Genomic DNA, 13,851 nt, shown 5'->3' with positions numbered 1-13,851 from the left:
TTAATGTTGCAGCTGGTAAAGGATTAACTTATTTTAATTATACTGCTGGATCGTTTAATATATAATTAAATGTATTTGATTAGTTTATTATATTTTATATTAATAATATAAAGCTAATATCGTCAAATAAATGTAGTGGAGTAAAAATAACAATATTCCCCTCTGAGATGTAGTGGAGTAGAAGTAACAGGAAATGGAAATACTCAAGTAAAGTACCTCAAAATTGTAGTGAAGTAAAAGTACTTCCACCTCTGATAAAATATAATGTGAGGTGAAATGTAATACAGTATAACAAAATATATACTTCAACATTATAGCCTAGAATATAAAAGATAACATATAATATAATAATATGATAAATTAATAAATAAAATATAGCTTTTTGAAGTAATTTTCTTCTTCATCACCAACCCTTCCTCTTCCTCCAAACTCCACCTCCTCTCTCTTCTCCTTCCTCTTCTTCATAATTTTTTTAACCTCTCCCTCGTCCTCCTCATCCAACTTTTCCTCCTTTAATCAGATTTAACCCCCAACTTTTCTTTCATCATCTTTCACCTCCTCTCAATTCAATTCAATTCAATTCAATTCAATTCAATTCAATTTGCTTTATTGGCATGACTGTCAGGTGAACAATATTGCCAAAGCGTCAATTCAATAATAAATAAAAATAAAAAAAGAACAAAATAAAAACAAAAACATATATATACACATATATACAATTCATTAAGCAAATTACAATATATAGATATTTAAAAAGAAGATGCATGTAAATGGAAGAAAACAATAAAGAAGTAAATAATGTTTGTTGTGTCAATAAAACAAACAAACAAATAAAAAACAATTAATAACAATACATTGCAATATCAAAGGATAAATGTAAAAAAACAAAACATGAAGTAGAGGAGTAAATAAAAGGCAGAGTGTGAGTTACATCTATTATGTGTTGTTGATGTTGTCTCTCAGGCTGTGACATGCACTGAAGTATCCTGCAGCTTCTATGCTGATGACACTATTTCCTCCAAGTAGATGTTGTATTTTATTTTGGTCCGAGAGGGACTCTCTCTCTCTCTCTCTCTCTCTCTCTCTCTTTCTCTCTCTCTCTCTCTCTCTCTCCCTTTCTCTCTCTCTCTCTCTCTCTCTCTCTCTCTTTCTCTCTCTCTTTTCTCCTTAGTTAAAAACAAAAAAGTGTACAAAATGATTTTAAAAGCAAAACTTTTAATAATTTAACCCTTAAAATGGCAATAACAGCCCCAAGTGATGTATTGATGTGTTTTTTTTTTTTGGTTTGACTAAAAGATAAAAACAAAAAAAGGCGCAAAATAATTTTAAAACCAAAATAAATAAATAAAATAAATTTGTGTTTTATCAAGGTCAATTACTTAAATGATTGATTTAAAAAAACAAAAAAAACAAACATCAATTCAATTAAATATCTGTGCTCTCAGTGCCTTATTGTGGAGTTTTTATTTATTTTAGATTAGTATATTTGAAATTAAATCATACATGACTACAAAAAAACACAGTTAAGTCCACAATTTATCTCCATTGGGTGATAATTAGGACTATTAGGACTTTAAGAACTTTAAAAATGCACTATCTGCCTTTAAACATGCACTATCTACCTTTAAACATGCACTATCTGCAACCATCTTGGACTCTAACCACTTGCGCACTTTACACTATACATCCTATATACCACATTATAGACTGCAAATATGTACATATTACATTTATTTATTGTACATACTACATTTATTTATTGACGGACTACACACACTATGTTCACCCATTCACTTTGTATCTTTTATATCTCTATTATTGTTTTTATAATTTTTGTATAGCTTTACCTCTCCTGTGTTTCACTCTCTTTGCTGATGTTGCTGCTTTGACACCTGAATTTCCCTCCAGGGATTAATAAAGGTTCATCTTCTTCATCTTCTTCTTATTCTTCTTCTTCTTCTTAATTGATGTAGAGATGGCAAGTTAAATAACATTCTTCAAGTAGTTTAACTGTAAAAAAAAAAAAAAAAAAATACTTATACTTATATATTTATGATATTAATAAACTTGTGTACTTTCACTTTTATCCTTTAAAAAAAATCCTAAATTGTGTCATTAGTGAGTTAATTGCAGCCTAATTATACTTAGTAATTATACTTCAACTCCCACAGTATCACTACAGTACAGTGCTTTCACTGGGACACACAATTTAACAGTGATATACTGTTTAAAAGTGAATTTAATCTAGTGTCTGTTCTGCATTAGGGCTGCTTCTAAAGACTATTTTGATGATCAGATGATTTGTCATTTATTTATTAATAACTTAACATATAAAATGTCACTGAGAGCCCAATGTGATGTCTAAATGTGTTTTTTGACCAAAGTTAAAAACAAGAAAGTGCACAAAATTCCCTTTCGCTTAATCCCCAAACTTTTTTTTTTTTCTTCTTCCTCCACCCTGACCCTCCTCCTCCTCTTCCTCCTCCTCCTCCTCCTCCTCCTCTTCCTCGGTCCTTGTAGGTGAGCTGCATGATTGGTTCTGCAGGTTGGAGGGGTATGGCTTTTGGAAATCACATGGTTCACATTTACAGCTCTGAGAGACGCCATTTTGGAGGAAAGTTTGGAATTTGTAGACCTGGGGAGGAAGAGGAGGAGGAAGAGGAGGAGGAGGAGGAGGAGGAGGAGGAGGAGGAGGAGGAAGAGGAGGAGGAGGAGGAAGAGGAGGAGTAGGAGGAGGAGGAGGAGGAAGAGCAGGAGGAAGAAGATGAAGAGGAGGAGGAGGAGGAGGAAGAGGAGGAGGAGGAGGAAGAGGAGGAGTAGGAGGAGGAGGAGGAGGAAGAGCAGGAGGAGGAGGAGGAAGAGGAGGAGGAGGAGGAGGAGGAGGAGGAAGAGGAGGAGTAGGAGGAGGAGGAGGAGGAAGAGCAGGAGGAGGAAGATGAAGAGGAGGAGGAAGAGGAGGAGAAGGAGGAGGAGGAGTAGGAGGAGGAGGAGGAAGATGAGGAGGAGGAGGAGGAGTAGGAGGAGGAGGAGGAAGAGGAGGAGTAGGAGGAGGAGGAGGAGGAGGAAGAAGAGGAGGAGGAAGAGGAGGAGGAAGAGCAGGAGGAGGAAGAGGAAGAGGAGGAGGAGGAGGAGGAGGAGGAGGAAGAGCAGGAGGAGAGGAGTAGGAGGAGAAGGAGGAGAGGAGTAGGAGGAGGAGGAGGATGAGGAGGAAGAGCAGGAGGAGGAGGAGGAGGAAGAGCAGGAGGAGGAAGAGGAGGAGGAAGAGGAGGAGAAGGAGGAGAGGAGTAGGAGGAGGAGGAGGAAGAAGAGGAGGAGGAGGAGGAAGAGGAGGAGGAGGAGGAGGAGGAAGAGGAAGAGCAGGAGGAGGAAGAGGAGGAGGAGGAGGAGGAAGAGGAGGTGGAGGAGGAGGAAGAGCAGGAAGGGAAGAGAGAGAGGAGGAGGAGGAGGAAGAAGAGGAGAAAGAAGAAGAGCAGGAAGAGCAAGAGGAGGAGGAGCAGGAAGAGGAGAAAGAGCAAGAGGAAGAGGAGGAAGAGGAGGAAGAGGAGGAAGAGAGGAGGACGAGGAGGAGGAGGAAGAGGAGGTGGAGGAGGAAGAGGAGGAGGAGGAAGAAGAGGAGGAGGAGGTGGAGCAGGAAGAGGAGGAAGAGGAGTAGGAGGAAGAGGAGGAAGAGGAGGAGGAGGAGCAGGAGGAGGAGGAAGAGGAGGTGGTGGAGGAGGAGGAGGAAGAAGAAAAGAGGAGAAGGAGGAAGTGGAAGAGGAGGAAAGAGACTGAGGAGGAGGAAGAAGAGGAGGAGGAGGAAGAGGAGGAATAAAGAGGAAGTGGAAGGAAAAGAGAGGAGGGATTTACACACTGAGAGAAGTTTGACACGAATGCAGGCTGTGCTGGGAATAATACACGCACACACGCACACACACACACACACACATATATATATACTGTATATATATGTATATAAAGCGTGCGTGCCAGTGCGGGATAAATCAGCCTGGGTTTGGCACGGTGTGAGTTTAGGTGTGCCACCAGGCTGCACTTTGAAGTTTTTTTTTTTTAATTTTCTGGAATAAGCATCCAGGATCTGATCAGTTCCTCCACAGCAGCACCTCCAGCACTAGCTCCAGCAGCAGCAGCAGCAGCTCCAGCAGCAGCAGCACAGGGTCCGCGCTGCCTCTCAGTGTTTCCTACAGCAGCTCTCAGTCGGTGAAAGATAGGTTTACACTTCTCTTCGTGTCGCCGCAGCGGTCAGGCTGCGCGGTGCACGCCGGGGCAGGAAGCCTCTCAGGCGGGGAAGTACAGCACGGACTGTCGGTAACGGACCGGAGCTTTTTTTTTTTTTTTGTTTGTTTCCTGGATCCGGCTCGCTTTCTGTGGTTTTACTTTTCACCGGGACTCCTCCGGGTCTGTGTTTGTGTGCTAGTTCCTCCTCCTCCACGGAGACTTGTTAGTTAGTTAGTGTTGTGTGTTAGTTGTGTGTTAGTTGTGTGTTTGTTAGTGTTGGTGTTTGTGTGTAACTTGGTGTCGTCGTGGAGGGATTCTTCTCTGCACACTTGGAGCGGTGACAGCGGGGTTTAACCGGCGGAATAACCGATACAAACAACACAACAACAACAACACCACCGTCCTGTGTGAGGAGTGTATGTGGCTAACACGGAACTAGCTCCGAACCGAGCCGAGCCGAGCCGAGCCGAGCCAGAGCCAGAGCGACCATGCCCGTCAGAAAGAAAGGTAAGCCGCTCTCTCTCTCTCTCAGCCAGCTAGCTCTCTGCTGCAGCAACTCTGGAGAAACACCCCTCCAACAAAACACACACATAAATACATGTATGTATTTATATGTAACTCGACAGGAACACAGCAGCCCGCACGGCTTTCTGTCGGCCTGTGCTGGGCCGGGCCGTGCCGGGTCAGGTAAAGTGAGTTAAAGTAGTGCTGCTATGTAGCCGCCGGTTAGCCGCGGCTGCTAACTGAAGTTGTGTATGTGGGGCACCTTGTCTGGAGACCAGCCCAACTAAAAATACACCAATACTAATAAAACATTAACAACGGCCACAGCAGCTCTTCAAGTAGGTTAACTGTATATGTATATATATATATAAAGAAAAGAAAAGCAGAAAATATTCTTATATATTTATGATATTAATAAACTTGTTCTTATACTTTCACTTTTACCCTTTAAAAATAAATCCCAAATTGTGTCAATAGTGAGTTAATTACAATAACAGCCTTTTTTTTTTTTTTTTTTTTGGTTTGACCAAAAGATAAAAACAAAAAGTGCACAAAAATATTTTAACAGCAAGAAAATGAATAAAATAAAATTGGGTTTTACCAAGGTCAATTATTTAAATGATTTTTACAACGGTCACCAGCAGTTCTTCAAGTAGGTTAACTGTATATATACATATATATATATATACATATACATACATATATATATATATATATATGTATATGTATATATAAAAATAATCAGAAAAATATTCTTATATATTTATGATATTAATAAACTTGTGTACTTTCACCTTTATCATTTAAAAATAAATCCCAAATTGTGTCAATAGTGAGTTAATTGCAGCCTATTTTTATTTTTTTTGGTTTGACAAAAAGATAAAAACAAAAAAAGTGCACAAAAATATTTTAAAAGCAAGAAAATGAATAAAATAAAATTGGGTTTTACCAAGGTCAATTACTTAAATGATTGATTTTTTTAAAGAACCCCCATCAATTCAATTATCTGTTAAATATCTGTGCTCTCAGAGAACTTATTGTGGACTTTTTATTTATTTTAGATTAGTATATTTGACATTAAATCACACATAACTACAAAAAAAACATAGTTAAGTTCCCAATTTATCTCCACTGGGTGATAATTGATGTCGAGATGGCAAGTTAAACAGCATTCTTCAAGTAGTTTAACTGTATAAAAACAAAATAATCAGAAAAATATTCGTATATATTTATGATATTAATAAACTTGTGTACTTTCACTTTTATCCTTTTAAAAATAAATCCCAAATTGTGTCATTAGGGCTGCGTCTAAAGACTATTTTGAGGATCAGATATTTTGTAATTTATTTATTTATTTGTTTATTTATTAATAACTTAACCTATAAAATGTCAATAACCGCCCAAAGTGATGAATTGATGTATTTTTTGACCAAAAGATAAATACAAAAAAAATGCACAAAATGATTTCATAAGCAAAATATTCAACAATATAAAATGTCAATAACAGCCCCAAGTGCTGTCTAAATAATATTTTGATGATTTTTCATTTATTTATTTGTTTATTAATAACTTAACCTATAAAATGCCAATAACAGTCCAAAGTGATGTCTTAATGTATTTTTTGACCAAAAGTTAAAAACAAAAAAGTGCACGAAATTATTTGAAAAGCAAAAAATATACAGTAAAATTGTCTTTTACCAAGGTCAATTACTTAATTGATTGATTTTTTTTAAGAAACCCCCATTACTTCAATTATCTGTTAAATATCTGTGCTCTCAGTGCCTTATTGTGGAGTTTTTATTTATGTTAGATTAGTATATTTGACATTAAATTATACATTACTACAAAAAAATCAGTTAAGTCCACAAGTGATAATTGATGTAGAGATGGCAAGTTAAACATCCAAAACATTACATAAAATTATAAGTAGAAAAATCTATACTTCAAGTTCTCCATAAACCTTAACTTGACTTTCTTTTTAAAGTCCTGGTGGTTAATTATTAGGACTGAAAATAGCAATTTTATATCATTAAGAAAACTTTACATTTGAGAAGCTGGAACCAGAGGATGTTTTTGGTATTTTTAGCTTAAAAAATGACTTAAATGATTAATTGTTTTTTGAAATTATTGACGATAATTTTCGGTTGATGGACTTATCAAGTAATTGTCTCGGCAGTATTTAATTATCTGTTAAATATGTCTCCATTGCCTGTTTTTACTGCTGTGTTTTATAGCAGAGGCCATATATTTAATGAGTGTGGATGTTTTTTAGGCTTTCTTCTACACTGGAAAAAAGGGAAATAGCAGGTCTTTGAATTTACAAAAATGTAGTTAGCATATGTAACACAATTCATTCATATTCCTTGTGTAAACATGGTTTAATCATGTAGACTTCAGTTGTTTATGGGAAATGTTGAATATACAAGTTTCTCTTGCGTTGATAGAAAGTGATTGAATTGAAAAATTGAAATCGCTGTAATTGAGTTTCGTCACCAACGGAAATGGAATATATTTAAAAAGCGCGGGGCCAACTGTCATTGGTCACTCCGGAGCAGGAGGTGGCGCTAGTGCATCAATCAGCTGGAGGCCAACCGCCGCAATACAAGAAGAAGAAGAAGAAGAAGAAGAAGCGTTAACCGCGTAAACTGAAGATTGTCCAGCAACATGTTTCCTCCAACAGAGACCTAACTACTGAACAAGTAAGTTCATCATATTCATTTATATTCGTGTTCAAGTAGGCGACATTTCCACTAGAATGTTGTTTTCGTAACGTTACGTTACACTAAGTATCAATTACAACAGTCTGTCGAGTTGTTTGTGTACATATTTTAGCCTTTTAGCTAGCTAGCTAGCTAACTACCTAACTAACTGACAAACAGTGTGTTCCAATCCGCGTACTTCTGTTCTTACACTCACTACTTTGAGTGCATAAGTGCGTTCACACTGGGAAGTACGGCAAAATGCAGTGCACTCAAAGTACCCGGATGTTGTACTCTAACGGTCAGATCGTTGAGTGTGGAACGCTGGACACTTTCCACACTCAACTGTCGCCATCTTGGCTACGTAGCGGAAGGGGCGGAGCCACGACCGCTATTCAAACATACGTAGATAACAGAATAAAACAATACGTAAACATACCGGTGCATTTTCAGCCAACAGGAGGACACATCGTAGGCGACGACGTAGGAAACATAATTTCCACTCTGCTTTCATTTTTTTTCAGAAGATATTTTGGCGGGTAGCGAGCTGCGGTCAAATGTTGCGATCGTCATTTCCGGTCAGTGCGCCGCAGAGTATTCGATTTGAGACGATCCTACCCAGCTGAAATTTACGTAGTGCACAAAGTGCACTACATCGAAGTACTTCTGGAAGTACGTGGATTGGAACACACTTTAACTAACTAGCTGGCTAAACACCAACACTAACAGTGGCTACTGTAGGTCCCGCTGCTGATAACAGTGCTTCAATGTACTGACAGCCGGTAGAGAGCAGAGAGCAGTCAGCGGGCCGAGCCTCGCTCCTCTGCTCCGGAGGGGCTCCGGGCAGCGTGACTGTGGCGGAGGGTGGAGGGGGGTCGGCGAATACGAGCGGGCGGTCGGTTATACAGTTGGTGGGGGGGGTTGCATGAATTAATACGACGTTTAGAACGGTGTGTGTGTGTGTGAGACAGAGAGCTTGTGTGTGTGTAAAGGTAAACGCAAGTTATTTGCACCTATGTTAATCGTGTTAGTGTCTCTCATCCCCTCTCTCCTCACAAACATCAGCTAAGTGTTCAAATGAATGAAGAAACGTTCTTAAAGTCAGACTCAAACTTGATTTAAAAGTATTTCCAGCTTGCCATTGTGTCCAACATTGTAACATATTACAGAAAATACTTCAGAGTTAATGTCTGTTGGATCTTTGCTTTGTGCTTTTGTTGTATTTGTTTCTGGTCTTTTAAGAAGTTGAGTTAATCCACTGAGTTCACCTCACAGATTCTAAATATTCTCTTTCACAGGTCCATCATCCTATTTGCACAGAATTTGGTAAGTGCTGTCACATTTATTTTATTTTGTGTTGCTGTTATAGATGGGAAGGGGAGGGGAGAGGGTTACAGGAAGGTGCTGCACATATATATATATATATGTATATATATATATATATTTAATAACTTACTCTATTTCATAATTCTATTCCAGGGTGTCTGCAGGTCCTTACATTTTTTTTGAAATTCAATTGTATAGTATTGGGTTCATTAAAAATTCATTAGAAAGTCTTAAATATGAATTCATGAGGTCTTCATTTCAACATTAACTTTTTAAATTTATTTTTGTCAACATCTGACATGGACCAGATATACAGTACTGACCTTTATACTGACCTGCAGTGATGGTTTGAATTGGGAAAAGGTGATTTGGCCAAAAATCAGCCTGAAATGTAGTTTCTTTAAATTTGTCTTTAAAAGTATTAAATTGAACTTGAAATCTAAAATGTATGTATGTCTGACGTCTAATCATTGTTGTGTGTGTCTGTGCAGAGTAAACAGCTTTGAGGATGGGGACTGCTGTGATCCTTAAGATCATCTTGACTGATGGCAGCTGTCAGAGGTTGACTCTCTCCCCTGGACTCCCTGCATCCATTGATGACCTCATCGTTGAAGTGAAGAAACAGTGTGGACTTCAGGGAAAAAATGGACTTCAATTTATGGATTCCTTGTTTGGAAATGAGTTCCTTAACCTCACCTCAGTTTCAGAAGTAGAAGACAAAGGTACTCTTGAAGTCATTGATATGTCAAGGCCCACCACTATGCAGCATGATGATCAGAGGTCCACTGTTTTCAATCCAGTCCTAAGACCCCAAGCATTCACTTCTTCCCCTGTAAATGACTCTTCGTCCCTGTCAGATGGATCTGTGGATACAGATATACTGTCATCGAGTGAGTCTACAAGCTCACGGTCCTCTTGGCCTGCTGTTTTTCATGTGCCTAAGTTCACCTACGATGCTGAATTAAAACTTCAGCAAGCAAGATTAGCTTATATTCAAAATGGCACTGTACTTATTCCAGATCCCAAGTTGAAGTCATCCATCCTTGATGGTTTAGTGCAGGAAATTGTGCAGTATAAAGTCTATGTCAGTGATAAAGAGATGGAACAGGTAGCCCAGAGTCTTATCAAGACACATCCATGTTTAACTGAGCAAGGGTCCTGCACTGGATGTGGCGGATGGAAGACCAGTTTAAAATATAAACTATCTAAAACTGGGCTGCCCAGAGGTTGGCAGTGAACTCTTTAAAAAAACAAACCTGCAGGACAGTGCAGTGCAGCCTTTGGTGTCAAAAAGGCAAAGAGAGCTTGAGGTGAATTTTTGCCCGACATACCCATCGGCAGAAACTGAGGAGAGTCTGGAGGCCATGCAGAAAGCTCTGCTCTTAGATGTAAAGAAGAGGAACAACAGAGAGGTTGTGGAACTCAAGATGGAAAAGACTTTCGCACACAGAAGACATGAAGTCGTTCGTGATGTACCAATGGTGGAGGATTTCATGGCTAGGTGGCCTGCTTTGTTTGAAGTCTGTGAGGTAAGGCTTATCTCATGCTCGATTTTTCATCTTGGATTTGCTGAAGATAAAAGTAAATTCTTGGGTAGACTGGCAAACTGCTAATATGCCTGATTGTTTATTATTCATCTGTGCTTTATCTTCCTCCTAGACTGTCCTGGTCTGCAGTATGTGTGAGGGTGGCTTTCTCCTTGATGTTTAACATTTTTTTGATTCCTTTGTGCTCTTTATCTGTTTTCAGATCAACGCTGAATTCAAGAGAATCACAACCGTCCCACTTCAACCCAAGTTCCTGTCTCAGCTGGACCACTACTCTGATAACCTGACGAGGATGTTCCAAAAGAGAGGAGGACAGCTAGGGGCAAGGCTCAAAACAATCATTGCACAAATGGCTGATGTAAGTGATACCCATATGACAGTTTACACCAGTAGTTGACTTTAAAATAAAGCACATTGGCTGAATTAAGACGCTAATCAAGAAAACCTCTTGTCAGTGTGATGATGTAGACGAGAGCGTATCATTAAGGGAGTCTGTATCTACATGGGTGAAGATCCAGAGAACCTTGTGCGGGAATATGTGGTATGTACATGAATCAGTGCTTACTTTTTCCCTTTATCTTCCAGCCTTCTCTTATTGCCCTACTTTATCACTTGGGCTGAAATAATTCATTGATTAATATAAAATGTATTGATTATAATTTTGATAATCTGTTTCATACCATTATAAAATCAATACAATGTTTCTTGGTTGCTGGTTAAACTAACAGCAAATTTGAGATGTGACTTTAGACTGTAGTTGTGGGTATTTATCATTATTTTCAATATTTTTTACCTAAATCATTACTGATTTGAAAATGTCAGGTTATTTGAATAATCAAGAAAACAATCTGAAGAGTAATCAGTTAAATTAATCGTAGTTTCAGGCCATCTGCCGTGGCCACTGCTGTTGTTCTATTACAATGCATCACTTTTGTAACTATTCACCCGATCTAGGTCTACATCTTCACTCTCTGTTGCTCATCTATTATTTTATTCTTTAATGTGTCATTCTTTCATGTTTCATCCTTTTCATTTTGTTAAACAGCTACACAGTTCTCTGACATGAGTAAAGCAATTGAAAGATAATAAAACAAAAGTCAGTCTCCAATGTGATGGTCAAAGTTTGACTAGCAGTATGGTGGCCACAACAGCGTTCATGTGATTTAAACATCATCTGAAAAACCTATTTGTTTTAATGTTCTACTGTAATTACTTGTCCTTTTCTCTAAATTTATCTTCATTCTAACTTCCACCTTATCTTGTCTATATACTGTCACTATGCCTGCCCAATTTTATATTAATTTATTCTTTTCTCAGTAGGGGCTTGGTTAAGTAGTTCTTATTTACATTCCTTTATTTACCTTCCTTTATCTGTTTTGTACAGGGCATGGATGAAAACGCCGTCAAGGAGGCCATTGAAGACACCACTGTTGGGATTTATGTTCTTAAAGAACATGCTTCAAGTGATGAACCTGAGGACATTGGAACTGTCCTTGAAAGCATCAAGGTGTTGCAAGATCTGGATAATGTAGCATTAGCTGTTGCTATGCTGTTCGGACTCATGTTTGCCCTGAACCTCGGCTACCCTGCTGACCTCCGCTTCACCTTTGAGGTAGTCCAAAAGGTTTTCATGGAACTGGATGGAGGTAAACTTTCTAACAAAGCACTCACTCTAAAAACTCTTTCAGTGAAAGGGTCAGAGACACTGCACTGCCAGCAAAAAAACTAAAAACCAAGGGACATTTGAATTGTCCTCAAAAGCATCTCGGGTATTGCTATACCATTTTGACTGCTTTTTCATTTTCTTTTGTGAATCCACTGTTGTAAGTTGACACTATTTTCTTTTATGAATCAATTATGAAAACAGTTTAAAGAGGGTTTGTAACCATTTTAGTTTGCTGCTCTGTCAACTTAAAAATACAGCAGCTATTTTTAATTTGTTACTTTGAATCCTCTTTGACAACAGCTTGTACAAGGTTTACATATCTGTGTTTATTCCTCAGAGAAAACCTTTTTTTGGCAGGGTTGATATTTGTTTGTTTTTTTTATTTGTAAATCCACTTTGAAAATACTGTTGTCCACACGCAGGGTTAACCTTGGGAGTACATTTTTTAACAAAGCACCACCTCTAATTTTGCCTTATTCACTTTGTACCATGTTTAGTTTACTTATGAGATAGGCTTTGTATTTGCTCTTGAAAATGTGCTGTTTGTGGTAACAGTTGACAGTATTTTGTATTTGCACTTTTAAATCTACTGTGACAAGTTTACACTGGGTTTATAACTGTATTTGCTGTTCTTAATCCACTCTGAAGATACGTTTGAAGTATGTATATGCTCCTATTGATACACTGTGAAAACGGTTAATGCAAGGTTACATTATATGTATTGCGAATCCATTGCACTCTTTGCAGAATTTACATTTTTTCTATTGTGAATCCACTGTTCAGTGAAACCACAAACAGTTGTGTGGTTTGCATTATGTATTTGTGTTTGAATCCACTGCTGTTGATGCAGGGCTCAATACAGCAACATTTTGGTAACGAACTCTTGCATTGACAAGAAAAGGCAGAGTCAATCAGCTTTTTTACATTTATTATTTTGTATTTGCACTCAGCAGATTATTAAATAATGAGAATAATGGTTACTGGCACTTACTGTTTCAACTCTACTTCTAACTCTCTTTTCAATTCCTTAAAAAGTCTTTAAACAAGCCTGGGTCCAAACGGAGTATATGTCTGGACCGTGTACGGTCAGTTTGTACATTTGTGGTTAAATTGTTTCACTAATAGTCAGTGGTCATGTTTACAATGTTAAATTCAGCGGTACGTGTCCACCATGTCTGGCGAGGACACTCGGGGAAAAGAACGTATATTGAAAAGAAGTGAAAGTCAATAGTTCGTTCCATTGCAACGTCAGCGCCTAGACGCAGAACTACGCTTCTGCCATTTTGGACTTAAAGCGACTACCGGACGCCGGTAAAATGACAAAGTGCCGTATAAAAGTAAAATAAATAATTTATATTCTATGGTCATATTCTATCGAAATGGCCTGTGTTGAACAATAAAATATTATAAATATAATACGCTTTTTCAGTCCAAAATGGTGGCAGCGGCTGTTGTCAAAAATCACCAGAGTTTCGTGTCTTTGCTTCTATACACTTTGACCCATCTGGCCGTTCAAGCGGTGACGTACCCGATCGTGGAAAGCACCTGATTGGTCCCTGGTTTTCTGCTCGCCGTTTCAACGGGAAACAACATGACGGCCTGCTCGTAAACTTTCTGTTATTCCGTCTAAACAATCCATCAAAATCTCTGGTTTCATTTTTAGAACTAGATCGCCTAGTTTCACAGCTCGTGAGCCGGACGTGTTGCGCTGGACGGGCTCATTTGCATAAATTACTGTTTTTCATTGCTTTTCATTTGGAAAGAGCAACGGCCAATGAGGAAACTCCCAACACTCGGCCGACCAATCGTGTAACTTTGTCACTCAGTCAGTCTAGGGCTGCACAATTAAATTGATCGCGATCCCAATTTTGGCTTCCCACAGTTAAATGTGCGT

General features: G+C 38.5%; 2 protein-coding genes across 26 annotated transcripts in view; both read left to right on the top strand.

Moving 5' to 3' along the window:
* The first annotated feature begins 3,752 nt into the window (after positions 1 to 3,752).
* Positions 3,753 to 13,851, top strand: part of LOC119498442 (discs large homolog 1-like protein) — a 136,857-nt gene continuing 126,758 nt past the window's right edge. For 4 of the 23 annotated variants that reach the window (XM_037787372.1, XM_037787380.1, XM_037787376.1 and 1 more), the window contains exon 1: positions 3,754 to 4,722. In XM_037787372.1, the coding sequence (XP_037643300.1) occupies positions 4,704 to 4,722 (19 nt within the window). In that variant the 5' untranslated portion in view covers positions 3,754 to 4,703. Of the gene's footprint in view, positions 4,723 to 13,851 lie in introns of all 23 variants that reach the window. The other 19 variants (XM_037787384.1, XM_037787379.1, XM_037787369.1 and 16 more) reach the window with 6 other exon arrangements.
* Positions 6,284 to 12,365, top strand: LOC119498484. 3 transcript variants are annotated; one of them, XM_037787460.1, is made up of 6 exons: positions 6,284 to 7,418; positions 8,717 to 8,744; positions 9,236 to 9,815; positions 9,857 to 10,273; positions 10,494 to 10,649; positions 11,676 to 12,365. In XM_037787460.1, exons 4-6 carry the CDS (start codon positions 10,109 to 10,111, stop codon positions 12,018 to 12,020), a joined length of 666 nt encoding a protein of 221 aa, XP_037643388.1. In that variant the 5' UTR covers positions 6,284 to 7,418; positions 8,717 to 8,744; positions 9,236 to 9,815; positions 9,857 to 10,108; the 3' UTR covers positions 12,021 to 12,365. The 3 variants fall into 3 exon arrangements, 2 of the variants coding, with proteins under 2 accessions (XP_037643388.1, XP_037643389.1); XM_037787461.1 differs by adding an exon at positions 10,747 to 10,832 and having other exon boundaries at positions 9,236 to 10,273; XR_005209121.1 differs by lacking the exons at positions 9,236 to 9,815; positions 9,857 to 10,273; positions 10,494 to 10,649; positions 11,676 to 12,365 and adding an exon at positions 8,898 to 9,228.

The sequence above is a fragment of the Sebastes umbrosus genome, chromosome 12 (genome assembly GCF_015220745.1).
Source record: "Sebastes umbrosus isolate fSebUmb1 chromosome 12, fSebUmb1.pri, whole genome shotgun sequence".
NCBI classification, from domain to species: domain Eukaryota; kingdom Metazoa; phylum Chordata; class Actinopteri; order Perciformes; family Sebastidae; genus Sebastes; species Sebastes umbrosus.
The sequence above is the reverse complement of the archived record's forward strand: the minus strand, read 5'-3'. Positions and strand labels throughout refer to the sequence as shown.

Excerpts from the sequence above, each read along its gene's own strand:
- LOC119498484 (XM_037787460.1), top strand. The coding sequence starts at position 10,109 with ATGCAGAAAGCTCTGCTCTTAGATGTAAAGAAGAGGAACAACAGAGAG. Across the intron at positions 10,274-10,493 it reads CTTTGTTTGAAGTCTGTGAG|ATCAACGCTGAATTCAAGAG; the intron begins GTAAGGCTTATC and ends ATCTGTTTTCAG. Across the intron at positions 10,650-11,675 it reads TCATTGCACAAATGGCTGAT|GGCATGGATGAAAACGCCGT; the intron begins GTAAGTGATACC and ends TGTTTTGTACAG.